The sequence below is a fragment of the Palaemon carinicauda genome, chromosome 39 (assembly GCF_036898095.1).
Source record: "Palaemon carinicauda isolate YSFRI2023 chromosome 39, ASM3689809v2, whole genome shotgun sequence".
Taxonomy (NCBI): domain Eukaryota; kingdom Metazoa; phylum Arthropoda; class Malacostraca; order Decapoda; family Palaemonidae; genus Palaemon; species Palaemon carinicauda.
Genome location: NC_090763.1, coordinates 53,229,349 through 53,248,607, shown reverse-complemented (window position 1 = coordinate 53,248,607; position 19,259 = coordinate 53,229,349). Strand labels below are relative to the sequence as shown.

The 19,259-nt window shown below is 43.3% G+C and overlaps 1 protein-coding gene across 2 annotated transcripts in view; it reads right to left on the bottom strand.

The window, feature by feature from the left end:
• Positions 1-19,259, bottom strand: part of mTerf5 (mitochondrial transcription termination factor 5) — a 72,181-nt gene that overhangs the window by 22,540 nt on the left and 30,382 nt on the right. For both annotated transcript variants that reach the window (XM_068362917.1, XM_068362918.1), the window contains 2 exons: positions 7,598-7,760; positions 3,977-4,144 (listed from right to left, as the gene is read on the bottom strand). In XM_068362917.1, coding sequence (XP_068219018.1) covers positions 3,977-4,144; positions 7,598-7,760 — 331 coding nt within the window. The remainder of the gene's footprint in view (positions 1-3,976; positions 4,145-7,597; positions 7,761-19,259) is intronic.

Genomic DNA, 19,259 nt, shown 5'->3' with positions numbered 1-19,259 from the left:
TCGTACAGACAACTCCTTATCGGGTTGCTGAGGTTGCCGCACTGCGTCACAACAAGACACTTCTGCTGGTTGTTGAACGTCTTCCCAGTGACACAATGACTCCGTAAACAAAAAATCCTCTAACAAGGACTAAGCTTGGACTGCATGTCTTGCAACACAGCTCAAGGTCTATGGGAGCAGGTGTGGTAACAGACGGGGTTAGTGACTGAAGTGGAACCATTACCCTCCCTGGAAGCATGCTATGCTTAAATAAAAGTCCATAGGAGGCTAAGCAGCTAAAGGCTCCTTTCCAAATGACAGAGTCCTCAAGGGAAAATCAGAAGGAGGGAGAATAGCACTTTCTCATCTACAGGAACCATATCCGAGAAAAGCTAAGTTCTCTCAGTGAGGGTTTCACTGGTGCAAAAGCAGCAGACTAGAAGGCAACGTTATGAAACTGCTTGACAGTCTAGTGAGTTGGCAACAACCAAAGATGTGTGACTGAGAAGCATGCGGTAAGGTATGCAGAGCATGCTGTATGTAGAGCATGCTGTAAGGTAAGCAGAGCATGTTGCATGGCGTGCGGCTTATGCTGCATGGGATGAGGCTCATGCTGCATGGGATGAGGCTCATGCTGCATGGTATGAGACTCATGCTGCATGGGATGAGGCTCAAGCTGCAAGGGATGAGGCTTATGCCGCATGAGTTGAGGAGGATGCCGCATAGTATGAGGCTCCTGCCTCATGGGTTGAGGCAGTTGCCGCATAGCATGAGGCTTTTGCCTCATGGTTTGAGGAGGATGCCGCATAGCATGAGGCTCCTCATAAGCATGAGGCTGCCTCATGGGTAGGGGAGGATTTTTTAAAGAAATCTGAACCTGAAACTAATCTAGCTGTCCGAGGATTTACCTGGTGAGACATCAGTCTCTTTACCAGCGAGTTTTACCAGATTTCCCCGGGCCACCACGTGACACAATTGGTAGTAATTCATTCAAATTACCCCTAATGAGTCAAGATGGATAAATATCAACACAACATCGTGTTCAAATAGAAATAAATTTCTACCTCATACTTGGGATCGAACGCTAGCCCCTTCTAATGAAAGGCCAGGTCGAAACCAACCATGCCACGAGAGCCCATTCAAGAGTTGAGGTTCTTGCCTCAAGAGTGGAGGTGGCTGCCGCAAGAGTTGAGGTTGCTGCCTCAAGGATGGTGGAGGTTGCCGCAACGCAAGAGGTTGCTGCATAGCGCTGGTATCTGGCAACTCCCAATGCAGCAGCTCACGCGTGGAGGTAGGTTGAGGAACCTCAACATCATACGTCTGGCAGGGTGGACTGCGCAGAGGTGGAGTTGAGGTTGCTGCCTCGAGGATGGTGGAGGTTGTCGCACCGCAAGAGGTAGCTGCCTCGAGGATGGAGGAGGTAGTCGCAACGCATGAGGCTCCTACCTCGAGGGTAGAGGAGGTTGCTGCAAAGCATAAGGCTCCTGCCTCAAGTGTTGAGGAGGTTGCCGCGTGGCAAGAGGCTCCTGCCTCAAGGAAAGTGGAGGTTGCTGCACAGAGCTGGTATCTGGCAACTCCCAATGCGGCAGCTCACGCATGGAGGTAGCTTGAGGAACCTCAACATCATACGTCTGGCAGGCTGGACTGCGTAGAGGTGGAGGAGCGCTCGCAGGAGGAGGTGTGTTAACCTTCTCTGCCTGAAACTCCTGCATCAACACCGCAAGCTGAGACTGCATTGTCAGCAGCATAGACCACTAGAGTTTAAGAAAGACAACAACAAACGGAGCTACTGTCCGTTGAAACTGAGGGTCTAAAACAGCTGGTGCGGCAACAGACGGAGTTACTGTCTGTTGCGATACCACCTTGCCTCTCTGGGAGGTGTGCAGTTGTCGTACTGCAGCAAGTCCGAACTGACCCAGTGCTAATGGCACCACCTAGGAGTTGGACTTGCGCGGAAGGGACCGACTTGCACTTAAAAGCTGCAAGATTTGGTCCATGGTTTCTGCGAGAAACCTCTTCCGCAGACGAGGAATAAATGGGCTCTCTCGTCTTTGTGTGGGTGGGGTGATCACGTCGGCTACGTGAGTTGGTTACACCCGAAACCACGGAGGGAAACGTCTGTTCGTCGATCAAGGCCTGCTGAACCCATAAGTCCTTCGACATTACTTCTCCCCTGGGCTTGGGAGCTTGTAAGAGGTCCCAGACTAGGCGAACAACTGGCACGAACAGACGAACCCTCGAACGCAACACTGTAACACTTATCACTTTATCACTTTTGATTTTCTGTTTGCACTTATTTCACTGAACTCGAAACTTTAAGTGGTTTGTACCTGAAACACGCAATTCTATCCTTCATTAAAAGTTAGTAATTGCGAAAACAGTATTACAATGTAACAGAAAAACATAATGAAAGATAAATAATTCAGTGGCTGGAAAAGAGATTAAACACTAGATCAAATAAACTACGTTTAAAATCTCTCACCGCATAAAGTCTGAGAACAAGAATAAAACTCTAGAAACGTTTACCTTCTTCCCCTAAAGAGACTAGGGAGAAGAGCAAAAACGATAACAACGTTACCCGCTTGAACGAAACGTTTATCCTCCTCTCTCTCCCTCCGTCTCTATCTCTCTCTCTCTCTCTCTTGACTTAGCACCTGAGAGAAGAGCCCAATTATATATATCGTTAAAACATATTATTGTTAAAGGAAAAAAACTGAAAGGTTTCCCAAATAAAAAGTTCCTTTATTAGAATAGAACCATTTAAGCTAAGAAAGAATGAACAAAACGCTAGAATCGGTTTACTCTTACTGCAACGTGACACCGTGATAGACTCTCTCTCTATCGTAACGATAGAGCGCAAGTTGAACGTTCTGAACGTCAACAACTGCAGAGACAAAACAAAACGTTAGTTCAACTTTGAAAACAGTACAAGACTATCAAAGAAATTCTTTCAAAAACATTAAAATGGCATAATATGTTAACAGGTAAAAACGAAATGACGGGCTCAAAGTTAATTAACTTCGGTTCCAAGAAAAGACCGCCTACTATTAGGAAAGGTCGAATATAAACAAATATAAAAATTAATTTTAATAAGTTTATAATAAAAGGAAGTTAATCAAAGAGGCCTATAAGGCGGAGAGATAAAAAAATAAAACTATAACTTTGTTAAGCAAAATTAAGAGAGTCTATACTCTCTTCGACACCAACACTTCCGTCTAAGGGAAGGGTCGGCCATTTAAAAGTGAAAGAGAGTTCATACTCTCTTCGTACCAAAATTAAATCAAATTAATTCCAAAAACTTGCTAAGCTAATGATATAGCTTCCTGAATAGCGAAGGCTAAACTCTAGAGCAAATACATCACCAAATCGTGAGCAATAACTCCAGAATCAACAGCGTATCCATGTAGGTCTAGCCGGAGGCACGACAGAGGAAAAATTGAGGTGGTGTTGACTAGAAGTACTAGAGTACCTGACCACAGATGGCGCTGTGGTGTTCACCCCCACCTGTATAGCGATCGCTGGCGTATCCCGAACGTAGATTTCTGTCGGCAACAGAGTTGACAGCTACATGATTATCGGGTAAGATTAATATTGAAAACTTGGATATTGAGCACAATACTTTGTTTCCATATTTAAACTAATTTCTTTTATTTCTTGCCACACCAATAAGTTTTCTTCATTTCAGTCTTAAGCTGATTGAAACTCCGGGGGGCTTTCTATTTTGTTTATTTCTTGCCACACACCAATAAGTTTTTCTTCATTTCAGTCTTAAGCTGATTGGAACTTTGAGGGGGTTTCTTTTTTCACAAAAGAATTAACCCCAATAGAATCTAGTTAGGTAGGATTTTGTTGATACATTTAAATGGGGAAATTTAATACTCACTTCAAGAATTAATGCTTCAATTCTTAAGCCTTACTTACCTCGTATCAAATGTATAGAAATTCTGATATATACAGCAATATCATGAACATTATGTATATAAAAACAATACATTACCTCTTCAGTAGAGAAGCCCCAATATTCTATCAGATGCTTGACAACAACATTCTGCAGTTTCATACTTTTTATCTGTGATGAGGGGTAGGTTTTATATATGTACTCAACAGCCTCTGCTTCACAATTCAACAGCCAACACTGGTATACAAGGTTCAAGCATTTGTGCACCTAAAAAAGTCAAGAAGAATATAAAATGAGTGTACATTAGCAATCTGTATATCCAAAATGTTACAAAGGACTAAAAATCATATGCTTCTAAGTTTCATCTTACATTTTTCATTTGCTCTACACTGTATCTAATTAAAAAAGTGGTAAAAATTCTACAAATTTTATTCACTATATAGTATAGATTACAAATTCAATACAGCATTCCCTTCTATTTAAATCTAGATTCTAGTACAGTAGTGATATTTCCATCCTGAAATTTATGGCTGCTAGAATTCCCTATTGCCCAACAGCAGGCTGTGAATATATAGCCTATATGCAAAATACTTCTTGTATGCTTCTTCTATAGTCTTGTTTGAGGTTCCTTGTAGGAAGATAATCTAAAGGACATATTATGGTCCTTTTATTTCATGTTATCCTAACACTTGTTTATTAATTAAAGTGGACGTATATAGTACCAACAACAATAAATTTAACCATTTCTAGTCCATTGCAGGGCAAAGGGCTAAGGCATGTCTCCAGTTGCGTCTGGGTTTGGCCATTTTCATCACCAAACTGGCCACTACTGTTTTGTGATGGTGGGAAACTTTATTCTGATTGATCACAACAAACCAACCTAGTATGGGTGGCCCTGACTAGTAGATCTTTGCTGATCATGGCGATGCACAACCCCTTTCACCACATTAAGGTATCTCCACTAACGAAAGGAAGAAGTATGAAAATTTATGAAGACTGAAAAGAAGACTTGGAATGGTGCCAACAGATATTTGCCTTAAAGGATGAAAATGCAAATATCAACAAAAGAAATGGCATAATGAAAATTGCAAAGGATTTCTATAATGTTATACAATAATGATATAAGAAATAATTTTACCATTAGCAATAATGAAACACCTGCGTCGGATCAAACATTAAATTTCTTATCCCTGATCTGGATATTGATCTCTGGCACTGTTATTCAGTTAGTTCTCTGTGCATGTTGTACGATAATTTTAATATTTCTAATCATGCTTTGCATTCAGATCTCCCCAAAATATACCATCCAGTACATAATAATAAGCATGCAGTAAACTTTAAACTTTAACAATCTTGCCTTCTCGATCATAAACTCAATACTACATAGTATTCTAAATCAGAGTAAATGCTTTTCTATTGAACAGGTTGACATATTGTAAGTCTCTTTTTATAGTTTATATGACTTATAGATTAACACAGTTACTGATCTAAATATATTTCATAATTTTTTATCATTTATCATTGGTAGCTTATTCGATAATTCTCTATTTCCTTTCTCCACTGGGGTGCTTCCCCAGTTGGAGCCTTTGCACTTGTAATATTCTGCTTTTCTAATGAACATTGTAGTTCGCCTGGTAATAATAATAATAATAATAATAATAATAATAATAATAACAATCAATATTAAATAATAAATAATAAATAAATAATAATAATGATAATAATAATACTGTAATATTAATCAGCTAATTCCATTGTAGGAGAGGATTTGATAGCAACAGGAGATTGCATATATGTAATTAGGAAATTTTTTGCTCTAACATTTAGTCTCTCACTCTGTACTTGTACAATAGTCTCCACCTCTAAAACTTCTGTGAGATTTGAGAATAAATGAGTGAAGGCCTGATCTGAATTTTCCCCAGTACTATTCCATTCTTTCCTCTCACATTTTATGTATCTCTTCCACACTCCCTTAGCCTCCAGTTTGATATACTAAACCGGAGAGATCCAGAAAGCTTGATGAAGCATCAGCCATGACAAGAATGATATAATGCATGAAGTCTGTTTACTGCCCACAGAATAGCTAGTGTGACTTTTCTCTTTTTGAATGTGTGTGATCTCACTCCAGATGGTAATATACCTCCTAAAAGTAATGTAAAATCACAAATTTTAGGTAATTTGTATTTTTCATAACAGTACTTACCTCGAACTACTTTCTTAGGAGTATCTGGGATCTCCTCCCATCCGACCAGAGTTTTGTGTAGTTTACCCTAAACCCATTTTCTATGAGGGGTAACCTCAGGCGGAGTGATATGTGCCCTGAGGCTAACCCCGGGTAACTAAATTTTCTGTGTAATCTAACATATCGGACAATGTTATCTGACATGCGATGCATGAGGTGAGCAAAAAGTGGTAGGCCTAATTGTTGGGGAGTGGGTGCCGTATATGGCCTTGAGTAGTGTTATACTTTATTTTGCATGTAATATTAATTACTTTGTCCTATTATGTTGATATATTTGATACAGCTGTGATAACACAGTATGACAAACATAAGCACAGTAAATAACTATGACAGGTAACCATGCATACTAATCCTAATGAGATGATATGTGATTCGGCAGCATGTGTCACTCTGTTCTTTTAGTCTTTTTTGCATCCCACATTAAAATTACTTTTGTAAGCTAAAGTACCACAGAAAAGGTTAAGAAGCTCTTGCTTTGAGGATATGAGTCATAGAAATAATGGATTTATATTTCAATATTAACTCATTTGAGCAGAGATTCAATATACTGTATAGCATAATGAGCGTAAGTGTATGTAATCAATGAGAGTAAAAAGCTAAAGCATTTTAAAGAAGGGAGATTCTCTTGACAATTACATTTTTCTATACAATAATAAGAATACTCACTGAGCTATCTATATCACCAAAAATTGTGGGAAAAATAATATGAAAAAGAGTAAATGGAGACATAAGGGGTATTTGACTATTACAGTAATAGCAATTATGTCAAAATGACTATAAATCTTGAGAAGAAGAAGACTACATTATTTGACAGATGATTCAATAATATGTAAAATAAGAGGTATGCATATATTACCTAGAGTCCATAAGTATTGTTGATGTTCATATGAAGGCTTAAATGTTAGTATCATATTCTTTAAAAGTGAGAAAATATGTACATCTATGAGGAATCCAAATAACAACTGATACTGAAATTCAAGAGTACGAATCTTACATAAACTATACCTCTACCCATTCATTAACTGGAGCTTTTATTGTACTAGCACTTTTCAGAAAATCTACCTTTAAATTTTCCCAAATAACAATACATTAAACCTTCAATGCTTATGTGTTTAACAAGAACATGGTTAGCTGTTTACTGAATCAAAGTAACATTTTAGATTTTTACAACATTACAAATCTATGAATCATACCATTATGACAAATTGAAGACTGTATGTCTTACAACAAAACTCATGGACACTAACCTAGCATTGCTACAAGTGTTCTTCTGCGACATATGTGGGATGCATAATACTCATAAAATATTGAAAATTTCTACTGAAGCAAAGAGTACCATTATTTTACTTACTGGATCTGGTAAACAGAGAATCTACACATAAAATGTTAAAGATTCCTCAACAATTGAATCAAATAAAGCATAATAAATTGACTTTCATTTACATTCTTTGTGTAAAAGTTAGTAGCAAACTTTTTACCTCTGATAACGATAAGTTGTCTACTGCAACTGGGAGATGAAATTTCTGAGTAATGACTTCTGGCACACCCAAAGCATGAAGTATACCATGGATCTCATAATCGTTCGGCAAAAGTTTATAGGACTTAAGAAGTGCTACAGAACTCTTGAAAATCTTGGAAAATCTGTGTTGGAGAATACATTGAATACAATACTGTGCAATAAAAATGTCTGTTAAATAAAAAAATCACATATTTTAAAAGTAATTTATTTGTCCTAGTAATAAAAACCTGGATTCTTTAATATATGAAATGCTTCAGCAAAAGCTGGAAGAGCCATTGAATTATCAAATATGTTATTTTCATTAGTAAAATAAATTTTTGAATATACTTACCCGATAATCATGTAGCTGTCAACTCCGTTGCCCGACAGAATTCTACGGGAGGGATACGCCAGCTATCACTATACTAGAAGGGGGTGTACTCACCAGCGCCACCTGTGGCCAGGTACTGCAGTACTTCTTGTTGACACCACCTCACTTTTTCCTCGGTCCACTGGTTCTCTATGGGGAGGAAGGGTGGGTCAATTAAATCATGATTATCGGGTAAGTATATTCAAAAATTTATTTTACTAATGAAAATAACATTTTTCAATATTAAACTTACCCGATAATCATGTAGCTGATTCACACCCAGGGGGGTGGGTGAAAACCAGTGTACATGACTAAAGGATAGCTAAGTATCCCGTATTTCATATAATCAGTTATTTCAGAATAACAATGAAATATTAAGTACCTGGTAAGGAAGTCGACTTGAACCGTTACTCTGCCTTTATTAAGTTCGTCTTCCTTACTGAGCGCAGCGTTCCTCTTAGGAGGCTGAATCAACTCTAAGGTGCTAAAGTATACAGGGCTGCAACCCATACTAAAGGACCTCTACACAACCTCTAACCCAGGCGCTTCTCAAGAATGAATTGACCACCCGCCATATCAAAAAGGATGCGGAAGGCTTCTTAGCCTACCGTAACAACCCAAAAAACAACAATAAAAGCATTCAAGAGAAAGGTTAAAAAAGGTTATGGGATTAAGGGAATGTAGTGGCTGAGCCCTCACCTACTACTGCACTCGCTGCTACGAATGGTCCCAGGGTGTAGCAGTTCTCGTAAAGAGACTGGACATCTTTAAGATAAAATGATGCAAACACTGACTTGCTCCTCCAATAAGTTGCATCCATAATGCTCTGCAGAGAACGGTTCTTATTAAAGGCCATCGAAGTGGCTACGGCTCTCACTTCGTGGGTCCTTACCTTCAGCAAAGCAAGGTCTTCATCCTTCATGTGAGAATGGGCTTCTCTAATCAGAAGCCTTATATAATACGAAACTCCGTTTTTGGACATGGGCATCGAAGGTTTCTTGATTGCACACCATGAGGCTTCTGACTGTCCTCGTATAGGTTTTGACCTATTAAGATAATATTTCAGAGCTCTGACAGGGCAAAGAACTCTTTCTAGCTCGTTACCTACCATGTTGGAAAGGCTAGGAATTTCAAACGATCTAGGCCAAGGACGTGAAGGAAGTTCATTCTTAGCTAAAAATCCGAGCTGTAAAGAACATGTTGCAGATTCGGATGTGAACCCAATGTTCTTGCTGAAGGCATGAACCTCACTGACTCTTTTAGCTGTTGCAAGGCAGACGAGGAAAAGAGTCTTGAGGGTAAGGTCCTTGAAGGAAGCTGACTGGAGAGGTTCGAACCTAGGAGACATAAGGAACCTTAAGACTACGTCTAGATTCCAGCCTGGAGTGGGTAAACGACGTTCTTTAGAAGTCTCAAAAGACTTAAGGATGTCTTGAAGGTCCTTGTTGGAAGAAAGGTCCAAACCTCTGTGGCGGAGAACTGAAGCCAACATACTTCTGTACCCTTTAATCGTAGGAGCCGAAAGGGATCTCTCATTCCTTAGATGTAAAAGGAAGTCAGCTATTTGGGTTACAGAGGTATTGGTAGAGGAAACTGCATTGGCTCTACACCAGCTTCGGAAGACTTCCCACTTGGATTGGTAGACTCTACGAGTGGATACCCTCCTTGCTCTGGCAATCGCACTGGCTGCCTCCTTCGAAAAGCCTCTAGCTCTAGCGAATCTTTCGACAGTCTGAAGGCAGTCAGACGAAGAGCGTGGAGGTTTGGGTGCACCTTGTCTACGTGAGGTTGACGTAGAAGGTCCACTCTTAGAGGAAGAGTCCTGGGGACGTCGACCAGCCATTGTAGTACCTCTGTGAACCATTCTCTTGCAGGCCAAAGGGGAGCAACCAGCGTCAGCCGTGTCCCTTCGTGCGAGACGAACTTCTGAATGACTCTGTTGATGATCTTGAACGGTGGGAATGCGTAAAGGTCGAGATGGGACCAATTCAGCAGAAAAGCATCCACATGAACTGCTGCTGGGTCTGGAACTGGGGAACAGTACAAAGGAAGCCTCTTGGTCATGGAGGTGGCAAACAGATCTATCGTAGGCTGACCCCACAAGGTCCAAAGTCTGTTGCACACGCTCTTGTGAAGGGTCCATTCCGTGGGGATGACTTGATCTTTTCTGCTTAGGCGATCTGCTGAGACGTTCATGTTGCCCTGAATGAACCTCGTTACTAGAGTGAGGTTTAGACTTCTTGACCAAATGAGGAGGTCCCTTGCTATCTCGTACAGGTTCCTCGAATGGGTCCCTCCCTGCTTGGAGATGTAAGCCAAGGCTGTGGTGTTGTCGGAGTTCACCTCCACCACCTTGCCTAGCAGGAGGGACTTGAAGTTCATTAGGGCCATATGAACTGCCAGTAGCTCCTTGCAGTTGATGTGGAGCGTTTCCTGTTCCCTGTTCCACGTTCCCGAGCATTCCTGTCCGTTCAAGGTCGCGCCCCAGCCCGAGTCTGATGCATCCGAGAAGAGATGAAGATTGGGGGTCTGAATCGCTAACGATAGGCCCTCCTTGAGAAGGAGGTTGGTCTTCCACCACAAGAGAGTGGTCTTCATCTCTTTGGTGACCGGGATAGAGACTGCTTCGAGCGTCAAATCCTTGTCCCAATGAGCTGCTAGATGGAATTGGAGAGGGCGGAGGTGGAGTCTCCCTAACTCGACGAACAGGGCTAATGATGACAGGGTCCCTGTGAGACTCATCCACTGTCTCACCGAGCAACTGTTCCTCTTCAGCATGCTCAGGATGCAATCTAGGGCTTGGCTTATCCTTGGGGCCGATGGAAAAGCCCGAAAATCCTGACTCCGAATCTCCATTCCCAGGTAAACTATGGATTGGGAGGGAATGAGCTGGGACTTTTCTAAGTTGACTAACAGACCCAGTTCCTTGATCAAGTCTAAAGTCCAGTTGAGACTCTCCAGACAGCGACGACTCGTGGAGGCTCTCAACAGCCAGTCGTCTAAATAAAGGGAGGCTCTGATGTCCGATAGGTGGAGGAATTTTGCAATATTCCTCATCAGATGCGTAAACACCATAGGAGCTGTGCTTAGGCCAAAACACAGGGCTTGGAATTGGTACACAACCTTTCCAAAAACGAATCTCAGGAAAGGTTGGGAGTCTGGATGAATAGGAACGTGAAAGTAAGCGTCTTTCAGATCCAACGATACCATCCAGTCCTCCTGCCTGACCGCTGCTAGGACCGACTTCGTCGTCTCCATAGTGAACGTCTGCTTGGTGACATAAGCATAGAGCGCGCTGACGTCCAGCACCGGTCTCCAACCTCCTGTCTTCTTGGCCACCAGAAAGAGACGGTTGTAGAAGCCCGGGGATTGATGGTCCCGGACTATAACCACTGCCTTCTTCTGTAACAGGAGCGACACCTCCTGGTGCAACGCTAGCCTCTTGTCCTTTTCCTTGTAGTTGGGAGAGAGGTTGATGGGAGAAGTGGTCAGAGGGGGTTTGCGGCAGAATGGTATCCTGTAACCCTCCCTTAGCCACCTGACAGACTGGGCGTCTGCACCTCTCCTTTCCCAAGCTTGCCAGAAGGTCTTGAGTCTGGCTCCTACTGCTGTCTGGAGAGGAGGAGAGTCAGTGTTTGCCTTTTGAAGTCTTGGGACCTTTCCTAGATCTGCTCCTGGAAGAGTCTGGACGGGAGCTTCCTCGGCTGGGGGCTCTGCCACGAAAGGGCGGAATAAACCTTGTAGCAGGAGTATCAGCCACTGGGGTGCGGTAAGTCCTGGGAACTGAGGGAGCAACCTTAGTCTTACGAGCTGAAGAGGCCACAAGATCATGAGTGTCCTTCTGAATCAGGGCCGCAGACAAATCCTTGATAAGCTCTTCGGGAAACAAGAACTTAGAAAGCGGAGCAAAAAGGAGTTGAGACCTTTGACAAGGTGTGATGCTGGAAGAAAGAAAGGTGCAAAGTTGCTCCCTTTTCTTAAGAACTCCTGACACAAACATTGAAGCAAGCTCGCCAGACCCATCCCGAATTGCTTTATCCATGCAGGACATTAAAAGCATGGCCGAGTCCTTGTTCGCAGGGGAGGTCTTCTTGCTCAGGGCCCCCAGGCACCAGTCTAGAAAATTGAACATCTCAAAGGCACGAAATACACCCTTTAGGAAGTGGTCTAAATCGGAGAAGGTCCAGCAAACCTTAGAGCGCCTCATTGCTGATCTACGAGGAGAGTCGACCAAACTTGAGAAGTCAGCCTGGGCAGAGGCAGGGACTCCCAAGCCTGGTTCCTCTCCTGTGGCATACCATACACCCGCCTTAGAAGTGAGCTTAGTAGGTGGGAACATAAAGGAAGTCTTCCTTAGTTGCTGTTTAGACTGCAACCACTCCCCTAATATTCTTAAAGCTCTCTTAGATGACCTAGCAAAGACGAGCTTAGTATAAGTTGACTTAACAGGTTGCATGCCCAGCGAAAACTCAGAAGGAGGAGAGCGGGGGGTAGCAGAAACAAAATGGTCCGGGTATACCTCTCTGAAAAGAGCCAGGACCTTACGAAAGTCAATGGGTAGAGGAGAAGACTTGGGTTCTTCCACGTCTGATGAGGGATCCAGGTGCGCAGCTTCCTCCTCAGAAACCTCATCACCAGAGTGTAGCGAAGTGAGAGGTACTGTAACAGTGGTATGCTGAACAGCAGAATCTGAACAAGCGGGTGCATAAACGCTTGTGGTTTCATCCTCAAGTCTCTGTTGCTGAGTTAAAACCTGAGGTTCAGGCTGCAAAGACTGGTCAAGAAGAGTAGAGGAAGGTAGGCGCATGGGTTGAGGTGGCTGACTCCTAGCATGAGTTTCTTGTCTCAAGAGTTGCGCTTGCTGTAAGGGTTGCGGATGCGCAGTAGCAGGTTCCTGAGGAACGAGTTGAGGTTCCTGAGGTGTGAGCTGCGAGAGTTGAGGTAGCGGCTGCGCAGAACGCAGTTCTTGTCTCGCGAGTTGAGGTTCCTGAGGTGCTAGCCTAAGGAGTTGAGGCTCTCGCCTTGAGGAGGGTTGAGGTCGCTGCAGCGAGTGCTGAGGTGGCTGCCTCATGGATGGAAGAGGTTGTCGTACCTCAAGAGATTGTTGCCTCGCTGGTGGAACCGCAAGCGGAAGCGGAGGAAGTAAGGCATAAGACTCCTGCTCCCATTGCTGAGGTTGCCTTAAGGAAGGCGGAGGTTGCTGCACACCGCTGGAAACTGGCAACTCAGTACGCGGTAAGGTATCCTGAGGAACCTCAACATCGTACGCCTGGCAGACTGGACTGCGGTGAGGTGGAGCGATCGCAGGAGGAGGTGTAACCTTCTCAGCCTGACACTCACGCATTAAGACCGCAAGCTGTGACTGTATGGACTGCAGCTAAGTCATCTTGGGGTCGACAGACGCTAAGGTCTGCTGAGGCAAAGCCTTAACAGAAGATGAGGTCTGTTGCGGCATCACCTTACCTCTCTTAGGAGGTGTGCAGTCACCTGATGACTGCGGAGAGTCAGAGCTAATCCAATAACTGCAACCAGGTTGTAGAGCTCTTGAGGTCTGGACTTTGCGTTTGAGAGGTCTTGAGACCTGAGTCCAGCGTTTTCTCCCTGACATTTCTTCCGCAGACGAGTAAAAGACGGGCTCAATCGTCTGCGGGTGGGAGTGACGGTCTCTGTAAGACACGCCCGCAACCACCGAGGATACTTCTGTGCGCCGATCAAGGCCTGCCGAACCCTTTTGCCCTTCGACATTGCTTCTCCCCTGGGCTTGGGAGCTTGCAAGAGGTCCCGGACTGGGAGGACGACTGGCACGCACAGAAGTACCCTCACGCACCACACTGACACTAGCACTTGGCACAGCACTGGCACTATCACCTCCCACTGCACTTTTGACCTTAAGTTCTTTGACTTCTGCCATAAGAGACTTATGGTCACTAACCACCGATTCCACTTTGTCACCTAAAGCCTGAATGGCACGCAAAACATCGGACATATCAGGTTGAGCACAAATAGAAGGTTCGGGGGTAGTCACTACAGGGGGAGGAAAAGGTTGAGGATCATGAGGTGAGGAAAAAAGTGAAGAGCGAGAAGAACTCCTCCTAACTCTCTCTCTCTCTAACTTGGTTGAATATTTCAGAAATCGAACAAATTCAAGTTCCGAAAGTCCGGCGCATTCCTCACATCGATCTTCCAACTGACAGGGTCTTTCCCTACAGTCAGAACAAGCGGTGTGAGGATCAACCGAGGCCTTCGGAACACGCCTATTACAAGACCTACATCGTCTATGGGGTGGGGCTTGTGAAAGGTCAGACATCTTGAATCAAAGAGTTAGTCAAGGGGGATTCCAAATCAAGCAAAAAGATCGTTAACCATTAATCAAAACCAAATAAAAGCTATCTAAGCTAATTAGAAAAGTTTCCAGTATAGCGAAAGCTGAAATCTTAGAGAAATACTTCACCAAAAACCGTGAACAATACTCCAAAATCATAAGCGTATCCCAGAATGTCTTGCCGGAAGCACGACAGAGGAAAAAGTGAGGTGGTGTCAACAAGAAGTACTGCAGTACCTGGCCACAGGTGGCGCTGGTGAGTACACCCCCTTCTAGTATAGTGATAGCTGGCGTATCCCTCCCGTAGAATTCTGTCGGGCAACGGAGTTGACAGCTACATGATTATCGGGTAAGTTTAATATTGAAAAAGGTAGTTACAGGATGTACAAAAGATAGGTGAGTGGGCGTCATATGCATGACTGACTGGGTCAAGCCAATTTTCACCTTTGGCCTAAAGACTGAGAGGGGTGATTGAGGGGAAGTTAAACCTGGACTTATGTTTGCATAGCTAGGAGATGAGAATGAGAGAGATATTACAATAGAGGAAGTGAGGAGAACACTAGATGAAACGAGAGTTGGAAAAGCATCTGGTATGGATGGTGTGAAAGCTGAGATGTTGAAGGAAGGGGGTGTGACTGTACTTGAATGGTTGGTGAGATTGTTTAATATGTGTTTTGTGTTATCAATGGTACCAGTAGATTGGGTTTGGGCGTGTATTGTACCACTATATAAGGGTAAGGGAGATGTGCATGAGTGTTGTAATTCAAGAGGTATTAGTTTGTTGAGTGTAGTTGGAAAAGTGTATGGTAGAGTACTGATTAATAGGATTAAGGATAAAACAGAGAATGCAATCTTGGAAGTACAGGGTGGTTTTAAAAGAGGTAGGGGTTGTATGAATCAGATTTTTACAGTTAGGCAGATATGCGAGAAATATTTAGCAAAAGGTAAGGAGGTGTATGTTGCGTTTATGGATCTGGAGAAAGCATATGATAGAGTTGATAGGGAAGCAATGTGGAATGTGATGAGGTTATATGGAGTTGGTGGAAGGTTGTTGCAAGCAGGGAAAAGTTTCTACAAAGGTAGTAAAGCATGTGTTAGAATAGGAAATGAAGTGAGCGATTGGTTTCCGGTGAGAGTGGGGCTGAGACAGGGATGTGTGATGTCGCCGTGGTTGTTTAACTTGTATGTTGATGGAGTGGTGAGAGAGGTGAATGCTCGAGTGCTTGGACGAGGATTAAAACTGGTAGACGAAAATGATCATGAATGGGAGGTAAATCAGTTGTTGTTTGCGGATGATACTGTACTGGTAGCAGACACAGAAGAGAAGCTTGACCGACTAGTGACAGAATTTGGAAGGGTGTGTGAGAGAAGGAAGTTGAGAGTTAATGTGGGTAAGAGTAAGGTTATGAGATGTACGAGAAGGGAAGGTGGTGCAAGGTTGAATGTCATGTTGAATGGAGAGTTACTTGAGGAGGTGGATCAGTTTAAGTACTTGGGGTCTGTTGTTGCAGCAAATGGTGGAGTGGAACCAGATGTACGTCAGAGAGTGAATGAAGGATGCAAAGTGTTGGGGGCAGTTAAGGGAGTAGTAAAAAATAGAGGGTTGGGCATGAATGTAAAGAGAGTTCTATATGAGAAAGTGATTGTAGCAACTGTGATGTATGGATCGGAGTTGTGGGGAATGAAAGTGATGAAGAGACAGAAATTGAATGTGTTTGAGATGAAGTGTCTAAGGAGTATGGCTGGTGTATCTCGAGTAGATAGGGTTAGGAACGAAGTGGTGAGGGTGAGAACGGGTGTAAGAGATGAGTTAGCGGCTAGAGTGGATATGAATGTGTTGAGGTGGTTTGGCCATGTTGAGAGAATGGAAAATGGCTGTCTGCTAAAGAAGGTGATGAATGCAAGAGTTGATGGGAGAAGTACAAGAGGAAGGCCAAGGTTTGGGTGGATGGATGGTGTGAAGAAAGCTCTGGGTGATAGGAGGATAGATGTGAGAGAGGCAAGAGAGCGTGCTAGAAATAGGAATGAATGGCGAGCGATTGTGACGCAGTTCCGGTAGGCCCTGCTGCTTCCTCCGATGCCTTAGATGACCGCGGAGGTAGCAGCAGTAGGGGATTCAGCATTATGAAGCTTCATCTGTGGTGGAATTGTGGGAGGTTGGGCTGTGGCACCCTAGCAGTACCAGCTGAACTCGGCTGAGTCCCTGGTTAGGCTGGAGGAACGTAGAGAGTAGTACCCTTTTTGTTTTGTTTCTTTGTTGATGTTGGCTACCCACCAAAATTGGGGGAAGTGCCTTGGTATATGGATATGGATGGATATTTGTTCCTACGTTTATATAAATCTTTCATCCTTTTAAAATAGGAAGACTCACTGATTGGTGGGAGGCAGTATGCAAGAACCAAACATAAAAGGTTCTTTTTCTTCCCTGGAGGTGTCATCCTTCATGGTCCCATATGGGAGCAAGAAAAGCGACTAACAACATCTTAACAGCTAATCACAGGGATGCAGAACCTGTTAGTACCTCAGCCAGTAATGGCTTAACTAGAAACAAATATCAGGTCATGAAAACCTATCTCCCTGTTAAGGGAGACAGTGTTGGATGTGTCAAACTAGGCATATCAGAGAAAATACGTTTGGCAAGATACTAACTCGTCCTCCCTCTGTAATATAATAAGAAAGAAAGATAATCCATCATGCAATTCACTAGCCTCAGATATGTGACCAGTGTGTAATAGTTGTGGCTACTGCATCCGCTCAAGAGTGAAAAAAAGGAAAAGGTAGAAGAACCAGTCATTATACCCAGGACTTCTGCCAAACACACTACTTTAGAAGAAATGAAATTTTTTCATGTGATGGAGCTAGAAAATCTACACAACTATTAAGCAGCCATCTCAGGACCCAAAGGGAGGGGTCCAAGGGGCTATGGGTAATGTCCCTCATGTACGGAGAGGAGATGGTGGTGAAAACCCATCAGACCCTTCCTTTCAGCTTCTATGCACAAAACCATATGCAAGCAAGCTACTGACAGGGCCAAGGTTGTTAGCTCTTGCTCAAGAGGGCTGAGGTCCACTCTGATAGAAGCTACATCTGCATGGAAAAAGTTTCACAAAGCTAGATGGAAATAGTTTTTGATCACTTCTTTCTTGCCCCTGCTGGGGTTAATAAAAAGAATGTGACACAGGAGAGGGAGATAACAATTCCTCTTCAAGTAGCAAAGTAGTGCCCAACAGAACAAACAGCCTCTCAAGATACAGTTCACCTGATATTGAAGGGATGTTCGTCACTGACCAAAAGGTACTGGGACTTCATAACAAAGTCTGGTATGACAATGATAATTACAGAATCCCATCCCTCCATTGTGCACAAGATGAGGGAACTCACTGAATTCTCCTCTCTTGCTAATGCTAGTTAGCACAAGACTTTGAACTAATACAGCTCAACTTCAAAAACAAAGCAGAAGTAGTTCCAAGAGGTCTAATGGACAGGTATCTGAAAATATGCATCTTTCAAATTTCATCGAAAGCATAGTCTCCTTTTAATATGGAAGACATTACAGAATACTGTGCACTAATTTCACTTCATCTGGAGTGTAGTCTGATGGAAAAAGTGGTTCAACCTGGAGGTTAATGATCAGCCTCCATCCTCCCATCAACTTCTTTACTAGGAAGAGCAGACTATAAACGACTGGAGATTTTTTCATGACTTCATGGCCGTTCTTTACCACAATCATCTTCACCTCTATTGGCAGGGACAGACAGAGATTTCTGTGATTCTGGAAAGACAGTAAGGATTGGAATTAATTGTGCGGATGGGGTAAGGCCAATGTACCTTGTAGGGCAGCAAGTAAACATCATGAAGGATACACATCACAATGGCATGACTTCATGTCACTAGCATGCTGATCAATGACATGACAAGCCGAACCGTACTTGATGCCGGTAACTAGGGAGACTGCCTACCTTAGCCTCGCCCATCCTCCTCCTTTACTTGCCATTTTTCATGGAATAAGCCTGAGAGGGAACTCAAAATGATATAACACATTCCGGTGTCCTCAGAGAGGAAGAAGTCGCTGAACTATCCTACTGAGGTCATGAGAGAGTAAGTGCTCTACTCTCACCTGAGCTGGATGGTATGGCTACCCAAAAGAAGACTGACTGCCCCATTGGAAACTGCACAGGGTATAACGGAGTCCTGTCCGTCGGTTCTCTACCCGTCCACTACTATCCACATCAGCACTGATCTACAGTATTCGACAAAGCTGTGGCAATCTCAGTACCAACATGTTCGGGAAAGTGTGATGGATCCATTTTCCATAAGATAAAGTTCGCACACATGATGGCTGTTTGGTGAGAAAGGAAAGTAAGGGCATCGTCCTGAGATAGCTTTCCTCATAAAACTAGCAAGTACGCTTATACAAGTGACCACTGATCAATCCATGATATCGCTTGGAAATACGTCATGGCAGCAGACTCCAAGGTCACTGAATTTGCAGCAGCAAAGTTAGTATCTTCTGCCTTGATCCATTCTAGGAAAAAGGACCTTTATCAGAGAACAGAATTACTGGTTACTCTGCAAAGGAGTAGGACAGCTTACCCCTCCTTTGCTGTGTCAGCGGATGAGACAAAAGGGTTTCTAGAACAGCTAAGCCCAAGAAAGTTATTTGGTAAGATCTGCGAGTTCACCTGCCACAAACTCTCCTAGTAACTAGTATGGAAGTACCATCCTGCTTCTCAGGGTTTCAGAGCTACCGAGCTACAGTACTCTGTACTCAGAAGGGAATGAACAACCAGTAACACATCATGGGGACTGTCCCCATCCACTAGAATATATATGTTCGGGCATGAGAACGAGCCTGGTAGGTAATCAGGTTAAATGATGAAACAGAATAAAAATTCTCACTCTACATGACCACACAACAGACAACATACCACATATGCCTACCTCCAAGGA